This window comes from Heterocephalus glaber, unplaced genomic scaffold (assembly GCF_053883595.1).
Source record: "Heterocephalus glaber isolate CG9 unplaced genomic scaffold, H.glaber_assembly_v1.0 deba00000122, whole genome shotgun sequence".
In the NCBI taxonomy this organism is placed as follows: Eukaryota; Metazoa; Chordata; class Mammalia; order Rodentia; family Bathyergidae; genus Heterocephalus; species Heterocephalus glaber.
In genome coordinates, this window is record NW_028258138.1 from 62903839 (window position 1) to 62931226 (window position 27388).

Here is a 27388-nt window from a genome sequence, read left to right on the forward strand (position 1 = left end):
TATTTAGCTCTGGTTTGTGGATGTATATACAACAAAGTGTTTTATTCTTGGGGAGGAGTGAGACTAGAAAATGGAGGGAAGCTTCAAAGCCTAATGCAAGAATCAATTAAAAATTAGCTGGCTAACAGCAGATCCAGCTGCTGTACTGGCTACTCCCAAAGTGGTTGTTTTTCATTAATTCTTGTATCATGTTTATTCAAGAATCGTCCTGTTCAATTCCTGAACAACCTGGGAAATAGTTTAAGAGCTATGTTACCACTCCATTGTTTTCTGCTGATGTTTTACAAGGCATTTGGTTTTTACACAGAAATATCTTTCACTCACTCATTTCATCAAATAATACCTGTAATCCCTTTCCACCACTGACCAATTTGAATTGCTTTAAGAATCTCTGAAATAAGATGGCGTTATGATGGAATTTCCATGAAACAATTCTGTAACACCTGTGCCGAAATGCTTTGCTCTTATTTTGTAAGAAATTTCTAAAGTTTAATGACATCTCCTGCAATTGTAGAAAAGAGCTAACATACAGTCACCATGAGGTGGTATTCCAACCACATTTTTCACCAGTTCTTTTTTGCAAAGTATTTTTCTTAGTGATCTAAACGTATGAAAACGGCAATTATCCATAACACAAACCAGAACTGTGAAGAAGATAAAACAGGCTTGGAATCCACCAGAGCTTCACACTATTACTTCTTCCCTTGAGAACCAAGAGCCACATAGCCAGATATGAATTTCTCCTCTAAAAACTGTTAAACGCCTAAGGCTAGAGTGTTGACCGAACTGAGCTGATTTTCCTTTGCGGGTCACTAACTGCCTCCCACCGGATAAAAACAAAGAGCTGGGGGGGGCGGAAACTACAATTCCCAGCAGGCGCCGCGGCAACGTGTTCACTCACGTGTCTCCCAGACTCCGGCAAAGAAATAGCTTTGAGGGGCTTCTGGGAAAGAAGTATGGCGATGCTTGGCGTGAGGTTGGCAATGGGAAGGCTCTTTGAGATGTCAGCGGGGCTTGGGCGCCCGAGTCGAACTTACAGCACCTCCCCCAGCTTTGCAGAGGTGCTACGGCTGCCGAAGAGGCAGCTAACGAAGCTAGTGTACCCACTGCAGGAACTGGAACAGTACCTCGTCCCCGACTCGAGACCCGACCTCCACCTAAGGATCTTCGACCCTAGCTTAGAGGACATTGCGAGATCGGAGAACTTCTTCGCTGCCACCGCCGCGAACCGCATCGAGTACCTCAGCTCTGCGGTCCGTCTCAGCCACGCCCCGGAGTTCCCCCGGCCAGAGGTGAGAGCTTCGGCTGCCCACGGTTCATCACTAGCAAAGTGTTAGCGCGCTGACAGATTCTCGCCTGCCAGCAGACGGTGAAGGCTCGTGCGGGGGTTTTGCTGTCACGTATGTATTTCTTGTTACCTAGCAAGAGATAGTTTCTAGCTTGGTGTGCACGCATATATTATTTTAAATAAGCATATATAATATAAAATTTATTTTAAAAATAAGCATATATGTGGTTTTAATTATTATAATGTGGAAAGCTTTCAGACACTAACCATTCAAAAAGTTAATTCTGTCCTTTTTTCTATTTGAATTCGGGAAAACATGCTGAGTCAAATTAGAATTTAGACAGTGAATAGAAAACATAACAATTTCATGAATGAGATGATACTTCTCAATTTGTAATTTTCACCCAATCCAAATTTCCTGTCATGTGCAGAAATAATAATTACTTATTGATGGCAAAAATGTGGAAGATTTAAACAGCTTTTATCAGTGAAATTCCATGGATGCATTTTAGGCATGTTCTTCAATTTCATAATGCAGTATTTTGTTCCAGTTCTGCTAAAGGCACCTCCAAGAGCTTTGCCCTGCAATTTTTTGAAGTGATATAATGGACTCTTTGTGAAGTAAAACTTATTTTTTTAATTCAGTTTTATTTATATATTAACGGATCTAATGTAGGTAGACCATTTGGAATCTGAGCAAGACTCAGATCGATTTATTTTGAGGGACTGAGCCGGGTTTCAAAAAACTGTCCCGCAAATGTATTGATAACCAAAAATACCCTTACAGATTTCCAAAATGCCCCCCAGTGGGCTGTTCTGATCACATTAGAACAACTGGTTGAAGTTGCTACCCTTTTAGTACACAGCTTTGTTAAAAAGCAGAGTCTTGTGTACTGATGGTTATTACTGAGAATATTTTATTGCATTTCACAATACAGATGAGAAATGCTTAATTGGAAAAAGAAGATCAAGGGCAAAACCACCTCTTAAATTGCACTGTTAGTACAAAGTACTGTGGGAGTTCTTGAGAAAATGTGCTTCCAAACACGTGTTTGTATTTTTGAGCCAGTTGTATTGAAGTAACATTTATATTTTTACTTGAAAAACCTTTATAAATGTGGAACATTTACAGATATTTTTTAATAGCATAGTGTAATTAAAGTTACATAAAGGCTATGGATATAAACGTCCAGGATAAATGTATAAATGTAAATTTCAAATCCCAGTATGTCTGCTCTCTAGCTGTATAATTTTTGGACCAGTGTTTTTTCACATCCATAAAATGGCAGTAATATTACCTACCTCATAGAGATGTTGTTAAAAATACATAAAAAATAGGGATGTTGTTTTAAAAAATTAGAAAGTAATGCTATACTTGCCACTTTGAAATCATTAAATATTAGCCATGTGTTAGGATTTGAGATTTGACTAGCCATAGACCACTCTTTATGTAGCTGGGTGACATAATAATGCAAATACAATATTAAATAAGTATTTGGAGCTCTTGTTGCTCAGTTCTCTTCTTTTTTTCTTGTATAAGGTGTGTTTTATAGGCAGAAGCAATGTTGGAAAATCCTCATTAATAAAGGCTTTATTTTCACTAGCCCCAGAGGTTGAAGTCAGAGTCTCCAAAAAACCGGTATGTTGAATTTTTTTAACAGTCCAGATGTCTGGACTATCTCTTCAAATGACTAATATGAGTAATAAATACTGGAAAGTACAGGAAATTATAATTGCTAAGTACCTAGAGATTTCTTTTAAACAGGTAATAAAGATACTTCATTAATGCATGTGTATTTCTCGGGGAGGCGGGGAGGAAGTATGGCTGGATTTATTTTAGTAGTCTTGCCAGTACAGTGGATCCATGTCTTACAAACTCAGTCCATTCCCAAGGGCTGATTGTAACTAAGTCAATACAGCTGAGATCTGGATGTTTACCTGGGTACACACTATAGATAACAAGAGACAGATGAATCTTCCATTAACCTAATTAACCCAAGTTGTTCCTAACTTGAGGGTCCGCTGTATCTTGAGAAAAGCTTCCTTTGTCCAAATCTTCCAGAGTTACCAAATAAATTGTTTTATTGTCATTCTGTATTTCCTTCTATAAGAGCGATCATCTAGTTGTACATTGATTTTTAAGGGAAACAGCTTTAAAGTTTTTTACTTTAGTTTTCTTATAATCTTTAAATCATACCAACTTATATACACACAGGCATTCTTACACATAAAACTGTCAAGCATATTTTGTTTACCCAGGCCAGATCATGTGCTTGTTACCCAGCCTTACATTGGTGCACTAGCTTTTTGTCATCTTCCAGTTCCTTCTATTTCCTTCTCTTCTCAATGGTGTAGATTCTACCGTGTACTAAGATAACCTTTCCTCAAAACTCACCCCCACTAGCCCTTACCTTAGTATCTATACATAGCAAAACCTTATCACTCACTATCCCCCACCCCTTTCATTGAGTTGGAACCCTTCCATGTCTCTTCTCTAGTTTCTTCCTCCCTACTTCTTCATGTAGTTGATTCTCTGGCTTTATCCCTAATCATTCTTTGCATTGCCTAACCCTTCCAGCCTCATTCCTCCCCTGACTCACCTAGGGAACCAGCTAAACTATCACTTCTAGGCAGGGTGAATCCTCTTCCTATGTAAGAAGAGATGGTTGAAGTTTATTCTTTACATTCCTAATCTGTAAGTTTAAAATCATTTCTGATCTCTAATTCTAAAATCATTTTCTAATAGATGGATAAATAAGCTAAGAACTTAGCTTATTTATAAGATTTTATAAAAATCTTTTCTTTGACAATATTTATTCTAAGATTCAGACAACTGACTTTTTAAATTCTTGTTCTGATTATAATAAATGTCCCATGGCCACAAAAATGTGGTAAACCACCTTTTCATTTATGTCCATTTTAGTTATACAGATATTTTACAACTAAAGTATTGTAGATGCTTTTTAAAAATTGTTTAATAAGAGCATTAAAATCCACATAAACCATACAAAACATCCTGATTTTATGGAAGCAATAATCTAGGTATAAGTAGCTATCAGGCTTTGAATCTAGGTATTATAGAAACCTCTATGACTAATGGTAAGCATTTTAACTTATCAGTGCCATAATTCATTTCTCTTTGAAGTAGAGATAAATAATTCACCAGAGAATATTAACTAGTGATAATCATGCATTTTAGGAAAGGGTGACTTTTTCATGGAGCATGAAATAGTGTAGAATCCAAAATATTTTGCCCATATATTTCTAATACAGAAACTAGAGTTAAGTCATTCTATTTTAAGAAAGATGAATTGGAGGGGAAAAGTAGTATGATCTAAGCTTATCTCCAGCCCTTTCCTTCTATCTTCTTTTCCTGTGTCATGATCAAAATATTATATACTGACTTTTAATATATACTACATATATATATTTAATATATACTATACTGATTATATACTGAGTCTTTTAATGAATATTTGTTGATTGAATAGAAAACATTTCAAGTCATGAAATATAGAAAGGATGTGTTGTAAGTCTGCTTCTATTTTTTTATTTATCAGGGACACACAAAGAAAATGAATTTTTTCAAAGTTGGAAAATATTTCATATTGGTGGATATGCCAGGTTATGGCTATAGAGCACCTGAAGATTTTGTTGACATGGTAGAGGCCTATCTAAAAGAACGAAGGAAGTAAGGAAAAATTTTCTTATAAGAGTTACATGTTTAACACCAAAGCGTGTTTTTATCAATTGAGTATTCTACATGTGGTGAACACTTCAATTTTACCAAATGATTTATTTTAGTTTTATTTTATTCTTATAATATTCTGCAGTACAGTATTTAGGACCAAGGTATGATGTATTGTTTTTTGGTTTCCACCTGTGAGCCTGATTTTAACATCAAGGGTTTTCCTACACTGAAAAGATAAAGAATACTTCAGCAGGGTTAGTTTGTTAATTTTTTAAAGCACAGTCTTAGCTGGATAATTTTGAAAATGAAAATTGTTGATTAATGGGATACTAGATTTAAATAAACTTCAGCAAATTGTGATAATTCTTGAAATACCTCAGTCATCACAGCCTCTGAAAATGTCTTTATGTTTTTATCTCCCTATGTAGTCAAGTGACATAAGGAAGGTTCTACTTCAAGAATTGTACAATATAGGGAAAAATGTTAAAAGTGTTTATATAAGTGTCTTGCTCTTGTAGCTTTACATAAAACTGAGATGAAATATCTGCAAAAGAAAATGCAAAATGTGTCAAGTTTCTGTTATGCTAGTCCTAAAGTAATATTTAAAAAGTTAAACATTTCTATGATAATTACGATAAATTGGATTTTAAGGTCTTAGAGAAAGGGGTTCACTCATCTTTATACAAAGTCCACAGCAGTTAAATACATGCTTACTGAAATAAATTAAAATATTTAACAAATTTGCTTATGAAAATAAACAGCATTGAGACTCACTGGACTGTAGGATGAATTTACTGGTGGATTGAGAATTCCTTTTACCTAAATTTTTAAAGTTTGAATTGACAGTTATTCAAAGGAAGATTTCTTAATATAGTAAATGTGGGTGGGAAGAATGATTATATCTTACATTTCCATTAATCTTCTTTTCTACATTCTGTAGTTTGAAGAGAACATTTTTACTAGTGGATAGTGTTGTTGGAATTACAGAAAATGACAAAATTGCTGTAGAAATGTGTGAAGAATTTGCATTACCATATGTGGTAAGTGTTTCTTTTGACTATTGGCTGTAGTTAGAATACTAGTTCTTTGTACTTAAGAATATGTGCACACTTTAATGAATGAGCAAGATTTCCTTCTTCAGAAGAGAAAGTATCTTTAAGTTCTGTGTCATTTTTATTCTTGTCTGAGTCTTAAGTTTTCAAAATTATAACCAAAGTTTCTTAAGCTGTTTAGTGTTCCTAAGTACTTTTCATTTCCGTTTTTTAATGGAAATATAAACATTTGTCCAAAACATGTTAATAACTCCTAATAGCAGCTTAGCAGATAGTATTTATCATAATATAAATAAAACTTTAAAAATTTTCTACCTAATTGGAATTTAAAGATTATTCCAAGAACATAACAAGCTCTAAGAAACATGAGTAGGATTTTTATATTTATAAAGAGAGAATTTCTTCTGGAAATATCTTACCAGTGTTCTTTTGTCATGTGACTGAGAATAAAAAACATATTAGTACATATTAGTAGGTTGGTATCCACATTTAATTTTGCTTTGTAATACTTCCAGAAAAAATAGCACTCTTTTTAAAGAAGAAAACTCGGGCGGGAGATTTAGCTCAGTGGTTCTGCCGCCTGCCTCAAAAGCGCAAGGTCCCGAGTTCAATCCCCAGTACCAAAAAAAAAAATACGAAGAAGAAAACTCAATGACTTTAGTTTGCAAAAAGTGTAAGAAAACCACTAAAATATGAGTAGAGTTTAGTGTTATCAAACCATGCTACTCGTGAGCCACTTTTGTTGTATCTTTGAAGTTAACAAAATTCTGAGGGTTTGCAAAAAAGACCTTTGAAACATTAGGAATAACTTATAAGCCATCAAAGGATTGATAATCTACATAGCAAAAGTACCTAAATATTGTCAAACTGCTTTTATTAAATACTAGTGTTCCTGGTGTAGCATAAGTACCAATTTGAAATCATAAATTTTCCTGTTTTAACTTAAGGGAAAATAATTACTTTTTTCATGAATTAGGATAGAGGAATTATATCTCCTTTTAAATATCAACATATCATGGATTGAGTCTTCAGCACCACACACACACACACTCATGCTCCTATAAAACAGATAACATTAAACTTTGGGCTGGGGATATAGTTCATTGGTAGGTAGAATGCTTGTCTAGTATGTACAAGGGCTCTGAGTTCAAACTTCAACACCACAAAAAAAAATAATCCATATATTTATCAGCACATTTGCCATTGAGGAAAGACTCCCATGTGAGGTGATTCACAGGTTGTTAGAAACCACATACTTTCTGCTTTCCATTCTTGCCATTAGCATTTCTTATGACTAAAAGTATAAGTGATTCATTAGGAAATTTAATTTTATAGCCAGGGAAGCCTGATGGATTGAGATTTTACTTTTAATTTTGTAATTACCCATGCCTTGACCTTCCTCCAGTATGTATTTGTATTTGGACAAGTAAAATAATAGATTTACTGAAATATTAACTATAAGAGATATAACCTACAAAACACCCAGTTTCTAATTTTTCCTTTTAAATTTTATAAGGCTGAACCATCAAAATGTTTATGTTATTAGTCTTATATGGATCAACCTAACAATGTTTCTTTATCTTAGAGCACAGGATATATTGTAATCATATGAAACAGTTGATGGCAGTTACAAATATGGCTGGAGGGCTCTTCTCATTCATCTTAAGACGTTATACCCTTGTGTACTTAAAGCACTGTTAAAGAGTAAATACATAGTGTACACTTTATTATACACAGGAAGTCATTTACTATTCAGAGTAGCTTCGTTCTGGAGTGTTTTTATAGATGAAGAACTAGATTCAGAGAGATTAAAATGTGTTTTAATTCTAATACTTAAAATTCTGTTTTCTTATAGATGGTATTAACAAAAATTGATAAATCTTCCAAAGGACATCTTTTAAAACAAATACTTCAGATCCAAAAATTTGTTAACACAAAAACACAAGGATGTTTTCCTCAGTTGTTTCCTGTAAGGTAAGACTTGAATTGTTAAAATGACTTTATGTACTAAAAACCTTTAATATTAAATCAATGTTTCTAAATTGAGGTATCACTCAAAATTTGGACAACTATGCAGTAGCCATGATTTGTTGATATAATCCATTAGTACTTCTGATTTTTTTCTTCCTTCTGTTCTTTCCTTTCTAGTCTTACTCTTCTCTGTAAGTACTTCATTCTGTCTCAGGCTAGCTCAATCCTAGACCAATGCAGAAATGAAAACTTTTAAAAATAGCTACAATAGGCTGGGGATTTAGCTCAGTGGTTATGCTGCCTGCTGCGCAAGCACAAGGACCCGAGTTCGATCCCCAGTACCAAAAAAAAAAAAAAAGCTACAATAAAGATGCTGTCATCACTTTTTAATTTCAAAGAAAAACAACTTATCTGTATGGTATAAAGTTCATTCAGCATATGAGATTTTTTTTTAATTTCTTTTTAAAGAACCTTACAGGAAGAAAAAATGTTTATGTTCAGATTAAATAGTGGTAGCAGACAGAATGGGTTTTTCCTGAGTTGGTAATCTTTGAGATATTATGATCAGGTTTTTATAACAAAGCATAGGTGTGTACTTTCATTGTGTATCTTGAGTACAGTAAGAACAGGTACAGCCCTACTCCTCTCTGATTTCCTCACTCAGACTTCTGTGTGGAAAGGACTATGCTAGTTGCCATGAGCAGGAAAAAAAAAAAAAACACTTTCTTGTATATATAACTGTCCCCTAAACAGTTATTTTAGGTCCTAGCAATCTCTATCAAACTTAAATTGTAATTCTGAGTATCAAAATCCCTCTTTATTCCTACAAAACACTCTTCTCCTTTGACTTAAATTTGAGTATCTATCCTTCTTGTTTTTCTTTGTCCCACATATACAGTAGAAATTTCTAGAGATGGAACTAAAATTCTCATTCTTAGGGCCCTGAGCACTATCCATATAAAAGTTATTCTTCAGTAGTTTTTAATAGTCATATAAAAGCTATTTCTTTAAACTGTTTAATGAAGAGGAAGTGTAAGAGTTCAGCTATAAAAAGGTAACACAAACATATGGTAGCAGGGTATGGCTAACCAGCAGGATTTGTTGCAAAAATTAAGTTTAATTGACCGTCTGCTGAGTTTGAATTAATGGTATATGGCTGGGGAAGAAAGTCTTTTCTTGGGCTATGTCAGTAGAAATAGGTGTTCATAACCAGGGAATGATAAAGCAGTGGTCTCACAGTATTGCACTAGATCATTCAAAACACTTAATTGATCTTCATGATAAACATGTTCACAGGTAAGATTACAGGTTGGAGAAACTGAGTTGCAGAGAGGTATTTGCTGAAATGGAAAGAGCAGTAGGTTAGACAGCCATGGTTTTCATAGCTAGCTTCTCTATTTCCTGGCTACCAATTTAAAGTAACTTATTTTATTTTCCCTGAGTCTATTTTCTCACTGGTAAAAATGTGATCAGAAGGATCAAGGAAAATGTATTGTGACTGGTAATGCACACACAGGCACAAAATGTTAAAACAATTTCCTTCCTTTCCACTGGTCACTGTCAGTAAATGGTAGGGTAAGACCTGTGACCCAGGTTATCAATTGGCTGGTGCTTTTTAGGGACATTTCCTTCTTTGGATATGCCAGCTTTCTGTGCTAGGTGACCCTGGAGTCACTGCTGTCACCATATTCACTAGTGGTGACCAAGGCACTGCAGGCCACATAGCATTAAAAAAAATCTAAGAACTACAGATGGGAAACATACTTCCATTCAAGAGCTTCAGCGTTCATTATAACAAAGTCAATATAGAAATACACTGTTAGCTCTTAAAACTCCATGCAGAAAATAGTGAGATATATTTCTTGCTGTTACTTGCATGACCAAACCCTAGGCCAGTGGTGATGAACCTACGGCATGCATGTCACAGTGGGCTATTTGTTCTTGAAAGTTCTAAAAGGTTCACCATCACTATTCTAGGTCATCTCTCCTAAAAGGAGCTTGACTTATTCACAAATGGTTACTGTAAGTTTTGTCTCCTCTTCTGTATGCTGCTTATGGAAGGAGACAAGTGAAGTTTATTTTTCAAGTCTTTAGGCAGAAGTTGTGTCGATCTTTGATCTTCATGTCTGAACTTCATGTCTAGCAAGTTAGGAAAGTACAAATGATGAAGGGCCCTGAAGGATTGATGCTGGAATGAGTCTATTTTATAAATGGTATGTAAGAAATAGCACAGTATAATTTTTTTTTCAATGTAGTAGAATTCCAAGTAGGCGAGGACAGAGAAACTTGAGAAAAAATGTTGCACAGATTCACAGTGCCAGTTAGTGTGTGAACCATTCAATTTGTATCTCCTTTAAATTTTATGACTTCAGTTGTAAGAATCATTATTGGCTGTTCTTTATTTGGTTTTTATTTTGGCTTTGGCCAGAAAAAGTCTAAAATGCTGTACTTTATTAAGAAGAGAATTAGCAATACAACAGAAGATATTTTACCTGAAAGCTATAATTCATGCCTGAGAGACCAGGTGGTCGAACTCCAAATGGATGGATGGATGGAAGAGTGCATAGATAGGTGGGTGGGTGGGCAGGCAGGCAGACATAAGAATATACACATGGATAAATAAAAGTCACAACAGTGACTTTTTTAATCTGAAAAAAGTGCTAATTATCAAAATTGAATTTTTGTCACAACTGACAACATCAAGACCTAATCTGGGAGAAAGAAGGTAAAAGATAAGGTAAATTTTTAGAATTATGAAGAAAATCAGATATTATGAATCATCAGATTTTTAAATATTACAAGAGGTTGGGGAAAGGAGGAAAGGTAGAACAAAGTAAGACACTCTGCTTCATACATGGAATTGTAAGTGTTTGCAAATAACTTTAATGTAGATGAATTCAAATCTGCTACTACCTCTAAGATAAGAAAAAAAAATTGTTTTTCTTTTTGCACAGTACTGTGACCTATTCTGGAATCCATCTGTTGAAATGCTTTATAGTAAATGTAACAGGAAATCTTAATGGTTCCCACTTTAGATGAAGTTTCAAAGTTCTTTGTACCAACTGGAGCCAAACACCTGGAAGAGTTTCACTATTATTTTAAATGTTGTGCTTCTAAAATTTGCACAAGGATCACTTCAGCTTTAAGACCTGCATCTTCCCAAAGCAAGATGAATTTGTGCCTGGGTGCGGGGAGAGTATAAGTAACTGAATTGTGCTGTTCATTGTAACAGATACTAGCTGGTTTTCCTGTCTTAATAAACTGACAACACATAGAAACAAAACAAAACCTATTACTACTATGTAGAGAAAGGTTTGCCATGTTATTTATTGGCCTTTTATCTTGAAAATGTCTATCATGTATTTTTTTAAGATATTAAAATAGACAAAACAGCTGTTTTTCTGTTGAGATAGGTAAGTTGAAGAATAAAAGCTCATATGTATGCCTGTAATTAATCTTTTTTGAGTCCTTGAATATTAAAAGAATTATTTTTGATAAACTTTAGTCTGTAAATCAACATATTGGTTGTTTGTTGGAAATACCATTCATTTCACACTGGAATCATTCACCTTCAGGTGAACACAAGATTTGGAGCAGGAAGATCAGAAGTAGGAAGACCAAGATTTTAAAAACAGGTCATATACACTGCTGTTTTAAATAATCTGAGCACCTAATACTATTTTCATCCTTTATCTAAGATGCTTGGGACCAGAAGTGTTTCAAATTTTGGAATAAATATCAGGATATGATTTACTGGATGAGCATCCCAAATCTCAAACTCTGAAATCTGAAATGTTCTAAAATCTGTAACTTTTTGAGCATTATGTCTATGCTCAAAAAGTTTCAGATTTTAGATCTGGAGATAAGAACTGTTGAAACAGGATGTTTAACAAGGCTTCAGGAGAGAAGCTAACCCACTTTTTACATTAATTCTGATTTAGTACTCTTCGAAGGTTCTTGAGCCACTTTCATCAAAATCATCTGGACTCCCTCGTTAAACATGCAGATTTCATTTCCATCCCCTAGTCCATATTTACCAATCTCTGGGAAGAGACTAGGAATCAACAACTGACCAAGTGATTCTCTACCAGTTCAAGAACCACTGGGATAGATAGGTGGGAAAATACAAAAAGCAGGCAGAAAGGGCAAAGGGTGAATAAAGATTGCCAAAGAAAAGAATGCATTATATATTAGAGTACTGTTTCCTGTAAGTCCGTATGTAACAAAATTTAAGACAACTAATAGAAACTTAGTTACATAATTCTAGTTAAGTTTGAACACTGAAAATATACTTCAAACTTCACATCATTATTTGGAAACATGTTAAATATACCCTCCTATAACATAAGGTGAACAAAATTAAGAGAAAGTGGTTGTAACCAGTCTGGTAATGTAATTAGTAGCAAAATTTGAGTCATTTTGATGATAGCGCCCAACAGAAACTACAAACATTGGTATTCTGAAGTGGACCTACTGTGATGGTGCCAGTGAAGCCAAAGGCACCCTATGGGATGTCTCCTTGCTACTCCCCCACCTCACTCCCTGTTTAAGGCACAGAGGCTTTTGACAAACTTAATTATTCAGGTCTTAATTCCCTGATAAATTATAAAATTATTCCATTTTTCAGGGACCTACCAGTCCCAGTTAAGGAATTACATCTATTTCTAAAGACACTGTGACAGACTATATCTTAACACCTGATACATAGCCAAAGCCAAATAAATACTTGGTGATTAAATGATACAAAACTATTTTAAGGGCCAGGGATGTAGCTCAGTGGCGTTGTGCCTGCCTAACAAGCGCAAGGTCCTGAGTTCAATCCCCAGTACTGCCAAAAAAACCCCAAACAAAAACTTCAAATCTTTATTAAACTGAAATGAACTCTTGTGGGATGTTACATGGAAGCAGCTCCTCTCTGAGCCTAAGCAGTAGTATTTCAAGATCTCAGCAGCTCCACTTAAAACAGCACAACAATGGACCAGCTTGTTAACTGCTTAAAAGTAAATGAACATCTACACTCCCATTAAAGCAAAAATGTCATCAATGTCATCTGTCTCTTTAACAGGTCCTGGCGTATTTTGTTTGTGTATTTGCATCTCTGTCCATGAATCAGTTTGACTTTCACTGCTTCCTATAAGATTTCCATGAATCTGATTGTCCTTAGCTTGTGTGGCAGGATTTATAAGTCTGCTACTCAACAGCTGCTTACTGTTAGGGCAGTGATCGGTTCTCTGAACTGTGCAGTGTGAGAGTCTCCACTTAGTACTGGTAGCCATAGCCCTCTTGAGAGGTTCTTGAGGAAACTGCTGAATTTCCTTTAAAAGAGTTGACTGCAACTTTCTCTGTGGTTTCCTTTTTCTTAGTAAAAATTTATTTTGTGATCTTCTTCGTCTCAGATGATGCTTTGATGTTTTGATACCTGAACCATGAAGAAGGCAGTTGCAAATAGATGTTTTTATGCATTCTAGTTTCTTTGGCAAACTAAAGGATAGAAAAACCAGAGCTTGTTAAAATGCCAAAAAATTCTCCATCACTGTATCTGATTTTTTTTTAACCAACACCCAACAGAAAATACACAATTTACTTACAGGTCCTGAGCCTGTGTATAATTCAAGGATCATAATAAAAAATAAAGAAATAGTTTCAAACTACATCTCTGTACTCAGAGCATAATTTCGCCCTGACTCAGGTTGAAGGTAGAAATGTCTGCATTTTTCCCTCAAAGTTAAGCAACTTCTAAAGTAAGATACCCCCGTTCTTTAATACCAGTTTTCCCTCATACCTGATCATCTGTTCATAATGTAACAGAAGTAGAAATGGAGAAACATCAAAAATTTTTAAAACTGCCAGTATGTAATAATTCATATCTTGATAAGCAACTTCTTGTGACAGGAATGAACAAAGAAAAAAATATGAGTGAAGAGGGAGTTTATAAAACAGAAGACAGGGACACAGACAAACTGCCAGCTTTTAGCTACACAGTATGATTCATACATCATCTTCAAGTGTGGGAAATTCAAAACTCAAAAGGCTGATTGTCCTAGGTATTTTTTTTCCTAAACAGTATACTGGCACATAGTTCCCTGGTGACTTGCTGAAACTGCCTCATACTGTGAGTGCAATTTTAAAAGATTAATGTAGGTCTGTGCTCCCTATCTCACCTCCCTCCCCTTTTTTAAAACAAAAATAAAAATATGAGGTGGCCCATTATAATGAAGCAATACATAATCTCTGTTTCCAAACCATTTTCTTGTCTTACTGTAAGTAGTGACCTTTAAGTGGGGAAAAGGTAGGTGTGCACATCTGAGTTGAAATGGAAAGAGAATGAATGAAAACAGTAAACAGATGACTTGAGTTTCAGATCTCCGGTTCAAACACCTAGAGAAAAATCCGGCATTTTCTCATCTATAAAACAGGAATACTGCCTGCCTCACAAGGTTAATGAGGACATTAAATACATTGTAGAGTGTACTACAAAAAAATATTAATGAGGGCCGGGAGTGGTTCCACCGCCTGCCTTGAAAGCACAAGGTCCCGAGTTTGATCCCCGGTACCAAAAAAAAAAAAGAAAAAAAATGTATTAATGAAAGAGCACTATATTTTAGGAGATACAGACTAATGGTTTAACCAATAAACACAAGTTTTTACCCCTTCACAGACTTTTAATCATTAGCATCTCTGCCTCATGTACCTTTGAACAAATACCTAAATTTCTAACCTTAGGACAGATCCCTTTTAGATCTGTTTTATAGGCCTCCAGGGGATCACAAACCCCTCTAGCAATTCATTCCTTAGGAATATTCCACAGCTTTTCCCACAGCTCTTAGGTAAAACCTGTAACAAAACCTTTGTTGTGTGCTAGATATTTTTCTGAAACAAAAATATATTTTTCATAGTTTTTAAAAATTAAATTTTAGAGGGCCGGGGATTTAGCTCAGTGGTTCCACCACCTGCCTCGCAAGCACAAGGTCCCAAGTTCGATCCCCGGTACCAAAAAAAAAAAGTTAAATAACTACCAATAAGAGATTATGGTACATGTATGGACTATTGTTTGATGAACACATGAAAAAGTCAAGCAAATGACTACCTCTGTAAAGGGGGAAGAAGGATCTTTATGTTTCCACCTGAAATTACCATTGGCATCTATTACTTTTTCAATAAAAATATAAAGCCCTGAAGTATCTTAACTTCATGGAATGCTTCATGCAGTATTGGTTCACAACCCTAATTAATCCTCTTAATTTAAGAATCACAGGAAAAGGGAGATGTCAGTACATCAAAAGTTCAGCTCTTACAAACATCAAACCCAACGTTGATCCTGGTAGCACAGTAGGCCTGCACCCACAATGACATGGTGCAGAAGAACCACCTCTCCCACTAGAGCATGAGCTTCCCAAGGACCTAGTCTGTCTCCTGTAGTTGTATCCCCAGGCTTAGCACACCACAGACATTCTTAATGCTTTCTGAATGAACAAATGGCAATGATAAAAGAGTATAAATGAGAAAGTCCAATTCACCTAAATTTACTTTCTTCCTCTCAAGGATTATCTTTGACCCCATAATAAAAACAACATATGAAATTACACTTTGAGTAGATCCCAGATTTAGTCCCTGAAGGCCTGCTAGACATCTTTTTAAAGAAACCTGAATATATATAATTTTTAAAATATACTTACCTATAACCTTGAGCTTCTACATGTTTAAGACGGTTACTTTTAAGAAGTTTGTTACCCAGAAAGGTGACCTGAGCCTTGAGTTTTTTGGTCCTGCACCATACAATTGCCATTTGGATTTCTTCAGAAAGTTGTATGAAAGTCTTGGCCTGTTGGAATCTTTGCACAAAACTTTTGGCATGGAGAGTTCCTATCACTTTCTGAGAAGAGTGTTTGGTTGTCTTTAGTTTGGATTGAGAACATTTAGATTCAAAGCTGGTCTCCTGAAATGTGAAAACATATGAAAATATATTGACTGCTACTAACTCAACAAATATAAGAAGGAAATCTGACTCAATCAGAATTTTAAAATAGAATTTTTAAAAGGAAGATTTTTCACTTAGTGAAGGAAGACATTTTTACTTATTGTGCTTTCCTTTTGTCTTAACTTTTTATCCACTGCTCCTAATACAACTTGGTTTCCCCTCACTCCTGTGCCCCACACTAAGACAAGGCCCATCTACTACAGAATTAAATGGACACAGGAAACTCAATACAAACATTGGCATACATACCCAACACACACACAAGAATAAAATTCCACATGATTAAATACTTCTCAAAGCCTAATAGTGAAAAAAAAAAATGATTGGTGAGCCCTTCACCTCTATATCACTGGACTGTCACACTTATTTTTAATGTATTCTATCCTGAGTAATCCTCAATAATGGGTCATAAATGTTACTAAATACACCCAAGGAGTCGGGGTACGTAGGGCCCTGCAAAGTGCTCGGCAGGGTAAGCCTATCAATCAGTTAATGAACATTTACCAAACATGTTAAAAATGTTTAACTGAGGGCCAGGGATTTAGCTTAGTGGTTCCGTCGCTTGCTTTGCAAGCGCAAGGACCCGAGTTCGATCCCTGGTACCAAAAAAAAAAAAAAAAAAAAAATGGTTAACTGAGCAGCACTTTCAATTCTACTTAAACCATTTCTAACAAGGCACCTTTATTCAGTCATCTTTTTCTGTATCAAATTTAGATTTTACTTTTACTATTCCTTAATGAAAATATGCCACCTACCAAGTCTGCTTCTATTCTCCATTCAAAATTTATCTTCTTTCCAAATTTCTCACACCCAGTAGAAATTTATAGTGGCCCATCAATATTTTGTTTGGTGACCAATAAGAGAAGTTTCCCCTAAAAGCAAACTGAGCATACTGGTGCCAATTGCTAAAAATACTGCAGTGATTACTCTTGAATTACAGATGCTGACCAACCATGTTCAAAACCACTTTCAAGGGTCACAAACCACCATGGTTCTCTCTGAGACACAGAAGTGAAAAAACTACTTTGGAGACTGGTGTAATGGTAAAGAACACAGACTGAAACCAAGGCTTGTATTGTGCGGCCTATACAAACTTATCAGCCTTTCTATGCCACAATTTTCTCATGAAATATGAAAACAGTAATAAAAACATCTACGTCACAGGGCTTTTCTGAGGATTGTATAAGTTAACCCATATAGAGCAGCAATGTCAGGCACAGAAAGTATTCGCTATTACTATTATCTCTCCCTCTGAACTCATGAATTGGGCAGAGTTAGATGCAGGCTGAAGTCTGTAAAAAGTTCAAGAAAGAAATACTTATTAGAAATGATTAAGAATTCTTAAGGAGAATGGAAGAACTAATCCCCAAAGGAAGACAAAAGTCAAGTAGTCACTGGGTGCTAAGAGTGACACTGATTTATTATTTATCCATTAAGTTCAGAACAAACAATTTATAGACACTAATATGAAGACTCATGTTCAAGCTTGAGCCTCAATAAGAGGAAAATAGGAGCTTCATTCAAATGACAATGATGACAAAAATACTGACAGTTGCTAATAACATCTAACACCAATTAAATGTTTACCATATACGCCAGACTCAGTTGAACACTTTACATGCACTAAAACTAACCCAACCCTATAAGGTATATGCTATTATTACAAAATAGAGAGATGTAAAGGTCAAAGTACTTACAGGTCACACAGCTGTACAAACCAGAGCCAGATTCAAACTATCTGTCTAACTGCAAATTCCAAACTCTTAACTGCAGTACAATCCATACTTATGATGAAATTTATGGTCACTTTAAAACTTTAGAGAAACTCCTAAAACATTCCTGAAGGCACTCTAGTAACTGAGTTAACTGGATGCATTTTTTAATAATCCTTTGACTCTATTCATTCAAAAGTACACACCGATCCAGGAGTTGTGGCACACTCCTATAATCTCAGCTGCTCCAGAAGCTGAGACAGAAAGATCACAGTTCAAGGCTAGCCTGGGCAACCTAGCAAGACTATCTAAATAAACAATGTTGGGGATATAGCTCGGCACTCCCTGGGTTTAATCCCCACTATCACACAAAAGAAAAGAAGGGGAGGGGGACAAGAAGAGAGGGGAGGGCAGGGGAAATAAGAAAAAGACACTGAGAACTAAAGACACCAAGCTTAGCTGGGAATAAAAAAGAGAAGGAAGATTCGATCCTTTCCTTCATAAGTAACATCCTTTGCAAATTAGCAGAAATCATAAGCTGAATTAAATTTAGCGAGACTAACCTGAATATCTTTGTGTTTCAGCTGTTCACAGAAAGCTCTCACATCAAGTCCTGATGACTTTTCTGTGAAGAGGAAAATCACAGATACAAAATCTCAAGTATACTATTTTCAAATCACAAACACATTTTTAAGTGAGTTAATTGTTTTGCTGGGTTACCACAAAAGAAATAAAGGAAATGAAGCAAGCAAAAAACTATGAAGACATAAGATAAAGAACTTTAAGTGTTCAAGCTCAGAAAACACAGGTAACCATACCCTTCTAAAGATAATCAGTATAGGTTAACATTAAGAAGAGATACTGAATTTCTTTCTATACAATGCATGCTTTCAAAGGGTTTATTTAATTAGAATATGTGCTATATCAAAGCAAATTACCTTTGAGGACTCTCTTATTCTTTACTGGCTGTCCAAGATCCACGTTATTCTGTACAATGATCTTCATTTGTTTAGCCTTTTGGGAAATTCGAAGTAAAGTATCTTCACTGGATCCTGGTGATTGTTCTTTTTTTAAAAATAGTTTATTTAGCAACTTAGTTACTCCTTTAGCTGCAAAAGCTGTAGGCTTTTTTTTCTTAAAGATTTCAAGATAGGGCTGTCCTAGAAATTCGGTAATATCAGAAGGAAAGGTATAATCTTTGAAGTAAGGCATGGGTTGAATCCTAGAGACCTCTTGAAGCAATCCAAATAATGGCTCATATAAAGAAATCAACCTTCTTAAAACATCTTTATAGAGAACCCTAGAAAGAAAAAAGGGATTCATAAATTGCCTAGCAATAATTTGCACAATACATAATAAATTGCAAGATTCAAAACTGAAAATATATGGCTATCAAGCTCTGCCGCTGTAGATAAAAATACTGAGTATTTTTAACTACGCAGATTAATCCAATCCAAACGGAAAAATCCAAGCATAAAAGTTACTCAAAAACAAACAACTAACTAGAGATGTGTCGAAGGATGCAAATGAAAACGCTGTGGGTAGTTTTATCTAGATCAGTGATAGCAAACCTTTTAGAGATGCGTGCCCAAACTACAACTCCAAATCCACTTATTTATCGCAAAATGCCAACACTGCAATTAAACCTAAATACTGAGGTTTCAGTTTAGAAAAAACAACTCAGACATTAACATCCTTTGTCTTAAACGAAAAACAACACACTTGCCACTGGTTCACCACCACTGATCTAGATGATGAGATTTCAGGTCAACATCTAGTTATTTGTGAATTCCTTAAGAGAAGCATACACCATTATTGTACTCAGCAAAAATTAAATCTCTTTTCACTACAAAAAAAGAATAACAGGGGCTGGGGATTTAGCTCAGTGGTTTCGCTGCCTGCTGCGCAAGCTCAAGGACCTGAGATCGATCCCTGGTACGAAAAAAAAAGAAGAATAACAAAGGTTAAACATTATAAAAAAAAAGATTGGTAATTGAAATGTTATTACTTCTAAGAATAAACAGGATAAAAAACAATATTAAAAACAGGATGTGAGACAATCAGGTTAAGCCATTAAAGCAAGGTTTTCAATCACAGAAGACAAAATATTTCCTACTTTTTTTCAGTTTTGTTAAATTCAAATTAGAGCTAATGATTCAATTATGAGTCTAATTAGCCATCATTTTCACAATATATATTGAGAAATGCAACAGTATGCCTCTTTAGTTTACAAGTATTATTACTGTGCTTTATATCAATAATACACCTCAAAAAGTGGTGGTGTTTCAGGTGGAAGAAAAGTCTAGAATGCATATAGAAAGTCAAACTGTATTTTTCATTGCCATTAAAAAGCAGAAATCAAGTGGCACAAAGAATCGAGTATAGCCAGCCCAGGAATCATTTAAACAGCCCATAACAATATAATTACTGCTAATAATTTTTTATTATTACAGTTCCTATATCTTAGGAATTAATTTGCTTACCCATTTAGTGTTGGGTCAATCTCATGGGCTTCAAATAGGAAGCCTACTCCTTTGTCATAACCATCAGCACTTACTTTCCCAATCTACCCCAAGTAAAGTGGTAAGATGAAGAAAGGGAACTCCCACACCTTCAACATATGACATGAAACTATATGAAATGCTAATAAGAAAGCTAGGCTGAGGCAGAAAAATGAAGAACAAATGAAGGACATCAAAAGTATATACATACCATAATCTGCTCACCAGCCCAACCATGACAAGGTTTAAAATAATGAACTCTTGTAATCCTAGGTGTTTCACAGTCAAACTGGAGAATCAGTTTAAGGTGGGAAAACAAAACCAAACTAATTGGATTTTGCAAATTACAATTATGAGAGAAGAAACAGACTGGAAGTAAAAAGAATCTTTTTGAAGGCAATTAAAGCCTTAAAACATGTTCTGCTAGCTGGATGCAGTAGCACATGCTTTATTTTCAGCACTCTGGGAGTCTGAGGCAGGAGGATCTCAAGTTTGAGCTCTATCTAGGCAACTTAGCAAGAACTGTCTCAAAAGAAAAAAAAAAAATTAAAAGAGGGCCAGGGATGTGGCTCAGTGTGAAGACCCTGGGTTCAAATCCCAGTGATGCTTTAAAAAAAAAATATTCAGTCCAAAATGTAGACTTGAAAATATATACAACCTGCTATAGATTTATTATTAAATTTAGTTTCAAAGATCAAGAATTTATACCTGTCAATACTCTTAGGATATGTGCTAGAAAGAAACAGGAGCCATATCCATGGCCATATTCAGCATTTACTGGGAAAAGGAGATCAAGACTAAATTTTAAGAATTCCCAGATTAGAACACTTTTATACAATCAGAAATACTGCCAAATATATCCAAACAGTTCTCACTCACAAGAAAGTATTTCACTATGTTCAAGGATACAGAAATGCCTTGCAACAGCAATCTAACAAGCGCAGTAACAACTTGCAGGCTCCCAAAACCTTCATTAACACCAACTCCACCACTGGTTGGCTGGGGATAACACACACTTTGGTAGTAATAATCTGATTTTCACTGGACAAAAACAGAAAAGTACATTTCATTCATTTTTAAATACAAAGCATTTCTACAGCAGTTTTCGAGTGAAGATTTGCTTGCTAACAACCCACCAATATTTCAATATAACCTACTGTAACCCAAATTTCAATGTCACGCTAGTCACTCCCACACACCAACAGAAGTAGATACACTACCACAAAAACCAAGTGTCCCTTATTAAAACAAAATTTGTACAGCTGAGGTATAATTGGTTATATCCCAAAATCAAGCAGAAAAAAATCCAAAGGAGATCACAACAGGACATCAGGTTCCCAGCCCATCACATCACAAAGCAGTGAACCACCTACTTGGAAGAAAACAACTCAAGCAGGTCTTCAATCGAGCCCTCCAAATTCATCTTTTTCAAACGTTTTAAACATTGCTCAACCTGAAAGAGGAAGAGCAGCTCAAATTAATATGTACAGGACACAGGCAGGATCACTGATAGAACCTGGAAAGCAAAGAAACCAGACTTTCAAAGTATGAAAACATGCTAAATATCATAGGATTCATTATTTTAAGAGTAAAGAAATACAAATGCCAAAATAATTGATTCTGGTTACAAATATGGAATGTATTCAGCCCAACAAATTTCTAAGATCAGGTAATGCTTCAGAATTATGATATGCCAAAACGTGCCACATGCTGTAACAGGGAGCAAAATAAGTATAAAGTTAATTCTCAAGATTATAATTTTGCTGAGGTAACATGATTTATAATACTGCACTATGAAAACAAGAGTAAGTTACTGATAACTAAATTTCAACAGTCTGTAAGAACTATTTCAGAGATGAAGAAAGTGATTCAGTCACTAAAAAATGTATGAACACCTACTCCATGGAAGATATACTGGGAAATAAACTGGTATATGGGACATTTCCCAAGTTCTAGTAGTAAACATAAGATGATATGCAAAATATTTAATTCTAAAAAAATAGGTATACTTTAAGATTACAATACCCTAGTCTTTTTCTCCACAGTACTTACCACCACCTGTCATTCATACCACTAACTGCCTTTCTCTCCAAACTATACTATAAACTCCAAATGGACAGTTCTTAGAACAGTGTCAGTAGGGATTCAATACTATTTTTTATTTTAAAAAAAAAAGGCAAAGCCATGCAAAATCCTGTAAGAATTCTATAGTTGCCAGGAAGTATCACACAAAAGGCACGCCTGGGACTCCATCTCCATTCTGAAGGTTGTAAAGACCTGGAAAGTACTATACTGGCAACACTATCTTGCTAGAGCTATATATATAATACTAAAAATCCAATCAGTTGTGGATTTTTGTCTTAACATAGTTTTTGGAATAATGGCAGCAATAATCCTTAAATTGTCTGGGGTCAACTCCTAACTTTTTCGAGTTTTAAATCTGGATGCCGTTCTTTGAGAAAAGGGATTGACAAAGACAGTAAGGTTCTTGGAACATAATAAGTAAACTATGCTTCAAAAGAAAAAAGAAAATAAGAACTTTAGCAAGGATGAGAGGACATGGAGAAAAATAAGAACAGTTTTCACACACAAGAAGAATCAAGAATATTTTCTGTCCTTCACTTGGGGGATGGATAGAGAGAGGCTAATTCTAGTGTCTAGCCTTTGAAGACTGAAAAAATTAGCTTTAAAGGATATAAAAGTTTTGGCCTGGGGATTTAGCTCAGTGGTTTTGCTGCCTTCTGCGGATGCACAAGGACCCAAGTTCAATCCCCGGTACCAAAATAAAAAAAGGATATAAAAGTTTTTTGTAAACTGTGAAATGTTAAGCAGATATAAAGTAGTAGTAGTAGTGACAACAGCAGGTGCAGCAGCAAGAGGAGCATGAGACATATTGAGGGATCCTGGGGAACTAAAACACTAAAAGAAGTCACTGTACCAAAATACAGACTGTAGCAAATGCTGTAAGAGAATTACAAAGAAGAGTTCCAGATAACCAAGCAGGAAAAAAAAAAAAATGAAGTCAACTTCATTAACAATCAGAAAAATGCAACTTGAAATAGGATTACCATAACATACACTCAATGTTACACCTTGGACAGAAGATTATCACTACCAGGAAGCCTTAAAATGGAGCTTAGAGGATGAGAAAGCTTCTCACAGTTAGGCACAGAGAGGCTGGGCATTCTAAACACACAGGACCAGAAGAGCAAGGACTCACAAGAGGAAACAAACACAATGAGCATGTAGATTCATTAAAGAGTTCAGGTTAGTTGAAATACAACCTACCAAAGGCAAAAGCAAAGCCTGAGATAAGAAGGCTGAAGATGCCAGACCATAGCAGGTCTCATAAGCCAAGCTGAAGAGACTGGTCTTTATTCAGGACACAATGAAGAAGTATTAAAAATTAAAGTTGCTTAAAGATGATTAACCTGGTTTTGGTGTATAAAATATGCAACAATGTAGGAAATACTACAGGAAGAAACATAAATCAAGATAATAAGACCACTCCAAGTTGACAAGTTCTAAAACAAGAAAAAGGCAGATGCAGAGATTAGATGGAGAGAAGTTTTGACTTACCAATTGACTTACCAAATGAGCTACGTAAAAGGAAGAAACACATAAAAAAAAAAGGAAGAAACAGACAACAGAATACTGAATTGTATGACTGGTATGACTTGTATGAATTGTATTATTTATAATTCGGAAGCAAGGAGAGGAAATATGTTCAACTTAAGAGTTAACCAGTTTGCTTGGGTGTAAGAAGACTCAGATAAAAGCTACTTTAGGGAAGAAAGATTAGAGAAAGACTATGATCCCAGATCTTTCCTTACTGAAGAACTCTTCATACTTTTTGCCTTAGGTTATGAGTTATATCTGTAAGGTTAGTATGTATGTCTTTTCACTCCTGTACACACAGCATCAAGCACAGTACCTGGCACAGAGAAAGTGGTAAAAACTACTTGCAAAGTAGCTCTGTCATATAATGGATAGCACACCAGACTTCCAAACATTACTTGCATAATTAATAAAGTAAATAAACAAATGAGCACCTAAGAAACTCAGTTTAAGAGGTTCTCCTCTATAGTGTAGTCTCCAAGGTGGAGGGCCCAATTTTGTCTACACTCTAAAAATTACACAAAATCACTTTTTACAACTTGCTAGATGCACAATTATTCCAGCATACTACTGATTATTTATTCCATAATAAAGTCCATAATTTTGTTCTTTTTGCAGTTTCAGGATTTTAGTTATGTTCAAAGAATTGTTTCTTAATGTCCAACATTTTGTCTTGATCAAATCACTTTATCTTCGAACTGGGCAAATTCACTATTATATACATATAGAAAAGCTTTTTACTTAACCCACTAAAAATGAACAGGAAAGAATTATTAAAAAAAACTTACTTTTGAACAAAAACTATTTTTCGAAACAGTTTTAGGGAAGATTGTGCAAGAGAGAGAGCCCACATGGAAGAGTGGTCTACAGATCTATAAAACACAAGTAATTTACTGAGATTTCCATAAATTACAAAATAGTAAGTGGCAGCGTAAGCTATATCTTCACAAACTAGCAGGCTTCCTCCTCACCTGTTTGAGGGCCAAATGGGGTTTGTGATGGCCCATTCTGTTGTGGTTGCTGTAAAGGACTGAACATAAAACATCTGTTTCTGCATCTAAGGTCTGGCTCCTCAGAGTCTGTGTGACGAGATGGCATTCTTTAATTACAGCTGTAATACAAAGTTCTGAAACATAGACGTTTAACAAGACTTAGTGTGTATTTCTACATTAAGTGTATATGAAAAAATACAATGAACAAAACCATCTTTTCTTATTGCTTTAGAAGTTTTAAAAATTAATCAGCCTCCATAAACATAACAAAGGATTCTAAGTATGTTGAGAAGCTGGGAAATGGTGACAGATGATATAAACTCCAGGAAATCATTAATAGAAATCAAAACAGAACATCACTTAAACAAGAATATATTTTATTTCTTTGCATCACACTTTACCATGACTTAAGTAATCTTTCCTGTGACTACTCTGTAGTCATGTGGGTACACATGAAGCTGGGCACATGCCGTGTGTGTATCTCCATCCCCCATTTTGCTACCCAAGTAAGCAAGACAGAATGAATACATTCACAGCTTTCAAAGTAAAAGGAATTGTATTTGGATACCACTTTAATACAGACAAGAATATGCAGCCTGTGCTCCATATCTATAGGTTCCACATCTGTAGATTCAACAAACCTCAGATGGAAAACACTTGGAAAAAACTACATCTGTACGCTGTAGATATTATTCTTGTCACTAAACAACACAATATAACTTTATTCACATAGCATTTACGTTGTATTGTAAGTAATCTAGAGATAATTTAAAGTATACAAGTGGATTGTGTAGTACAAAAACTACACCATTTTATACAAGGGACTTAAGCAGGGAGGAGTTCCTAGAACCAATCCCTCACAGTCACAAAGCTCAACTATATTCGAAAAGAGAAACCATTATGGCCACTGCAAGTTACAGTATTTGCTGAATGTCTGACTAAACATAGGTGCCTAGGTGTTTCCTAACCTGAAATGCTAAGAGATAGATAATGGCTCTAAGGCAAGCATCAGATCATCTCATTAGGTGGGTGGAAGTAACACAAAGGCAGATTTTCTACATAAGGTGGAGAATTTGTTAACTGTCTCAAGTACTATACGAAAACAGGACTCACTACCATGAGGTTGAGGAGCTGATTAATTTCCCATACCTAATTGGAATCTGTTAATGAATTTCTGATGGATCTGTAATTTTCCTAAGATAGATGGGAAGGGAGATGTGATGATTTGACTGGCTGTACTTTATAAACATAAATGTGCTAAAATATTTAATATTAATAACTGCTATGGGGCCGGGGATTTAGCTCAGTGGTTCCATCGCCTGCCTCGAAAGAGCAAGGTACTGAGTTCGATCACCGGTACCAAAAATAAATAAATAAATAAATAAATAAATAACTGCTATCATCTGAGTGCTTATTTACCATACCAGGCAGTGTTTCAAACGCTTTTCCTATATCAATTCTTTTATTCCCTAGATCAGACCTAAGAGGCAGGTACTGTTTTTATTCCCATTCAAAAGTGCACTGAGGCACAGAAAGGTTAAATATCTGTCCCCCAAGCTCCTACCTATTATGTATGCCCCACTGCTCAAAACAGCACTCATCATAGGTTGGTAAAGCACTTTCGCTCACAGAGCACTCCAAATAAGATTGTGATTAAAGTCCAAAGTGCTTGGGTGTCGCCCCCAGTTCCCTGGAGGCAGAAGGGAAACGGACAGAAGGGTAAGCTCGCGGAGCGTGACCCACCACAGGGTCCCAGGCAGCCCTTTAACCCTGGTCCTGTGTCCACCAGCCGGGTCCTGCCTTGACAGCGCGTAATCCGTGGACCACCAGCGGAGCCAAAGCCCCACAGCGTCCAGCTCCCCTTCCCAGCGTCCCCCGGGCTCAGGAAGTCCCGCCCCCCACGTGCTTCCTGGCCCTCTAGCGCCCCGGGAAACGTCGGCCCTCCTCCTCCTCCTCCTCCTCCCCGGACCCTCACTCACCCAGGGCAGCGTCAGGGTCCCTTACTGTCACAGTGCTGCGGCTCCCGGCTTTAGGAATCCTCACGCGGTTCCACGGCTCCGGGACTGGCCGCACGGCAGCAGCCATCTTGCACGGCAAGGGACCTGGTGTAGGCGGAGCTGGGTGAGACCAAGTGGAGAGGCTGAAGAGGAGGGGAGATTGGACGGAGTCCGGAGGCGCCGAGGGACGGGGCCGGGGGAAGGGGGAGGGGCCTGGAGGGCGGAGCCGGAGGGGCGGGGTGACCCGAGGTGCGGAGTCCTGGACAAATACAGGGGCCTGGGAAGACCCAGTAGTCCACCCCCCCAGTAACCAAACCCCGGCGGAGAGTTTCTTGGCGAGGAAGCTGGTATTACTGCATTACAATCTCTGTGACTGGGGCGAGGGATCAATATTTTAACCCCCGGGCCGGGGATTTAGCTCAGTGGTTTCGCCGCCTGCTGCGCAAGCGGAAGGACCCGAGTTTGATCCCCGGTACCAAAAAAAAAAAAAATATTTTAACCCCCACACACAAAAGGTATTCTCAACTGTTTTAATTACTTCAGGCGTTTGACAGATGTGGAAACTGAGGCCCAACCACCAACTCCGCT

The 27388-nt window shown here is 36.2% G+C and overlaps 3 protein-coding genes across 13 annotated transcripts in view; 1 reads left to right on the forward strand and 2 right to left on the reverse strand.

Annotated features, from left to right (window-relative positions):
• LOC101724227 (cell surface glycoprotein CD200 receptor 1) overlaps positions 1-1017 on the reverse strand; it is a 62724-nt gene extending 61707 nt beyond the window's left edge. For both annotated transcript variants that reach the window (XM_087215513.1, XM_087215505.1), the window contains exon 1: positions 902-1017. The gene's annotated coding sequence lies outside the window, so the exon portion shown is untranslated. The remainder of the gene's footprint in view (positions 1-901) is intronic.
• On the forward strand, positions 957-27320 carry Gtpbp8 (GTP binding protein 8). 5 transcript variants are annotated; one of them, XR_002397131.2, is made up of 7 exons: positions 957-1292; positions 2829-2927; positions 4849-4979; positions 5920-6019; positions 7887-8005; positions 16921-17023; positions 18277-18464. XR_002397131.2 is itself a non-coding variant. In XM_013075351.3 (6 exons), exons 1-6 carry the CDS (start codon positions 957-959, stop codon positions 18452-18454), a joined length of 963 nt encoding a protein of 320 aa, XP_012930805.1. In that variant the 3' UTR covers positions 18455-27320. The 5 variants fall into 5 exon arrangements, 3 of the variants coding, with proteins under 3 accessions (XP_012930805.1, XP_004835778.1, XP_012930810.1); XR_002397133.2 differs by lacking the exon at positions 16921-17023 and adding an exon at positions 11578-11637 and having other exon boundaries at positions 18277-18391; XM_013075351.3 differs by lacking the exon at positions 16921-17023 and having other exon boundaries at positions 18277-27320.
• Positions 12852-26953, reverse strand: Rmp64 (ribonuclease MRP subunit p64). 6 transcript variants are annotated; one of them, XM_087215474.1, is made up of 10 exons: positions 26783-26953; positions 24783-24937; positions 24600-24683; positions 21567-21646; positions 21103-21234; positions 20405-20482; positions 18631-18992; positions 18256-18317; positions 15679-15938; positions 12852-13483 (listed from the first exon to the last, which is right to left on the reverse strand). In XM_087215474.1, exons 1-10 carry the CDS (start codon positions 26886-26888, stop codon positions 13015-13017), a joined length of 1788 nt encoding a protein of 595 aa, XP_087071600.1. In that variant the 5' UTR covers positions 26889-26953; the 3' UTR covers positions 12852-13014. The 6 variants fall into 6 exon arrangements, with proteins under 6 accessions (XP_087071600.1, XP_087071603.1, XP_004835773.2 ...); XM_087215477.1 differs by lacking the exon at positions 26783-26953 and adding an exon at positions 26368-26493; XM_004835716.3 differs by lacking the exon at positions 24600-24683.
• Positions 27321-27388: the final 68 nt, after the last annotated feature.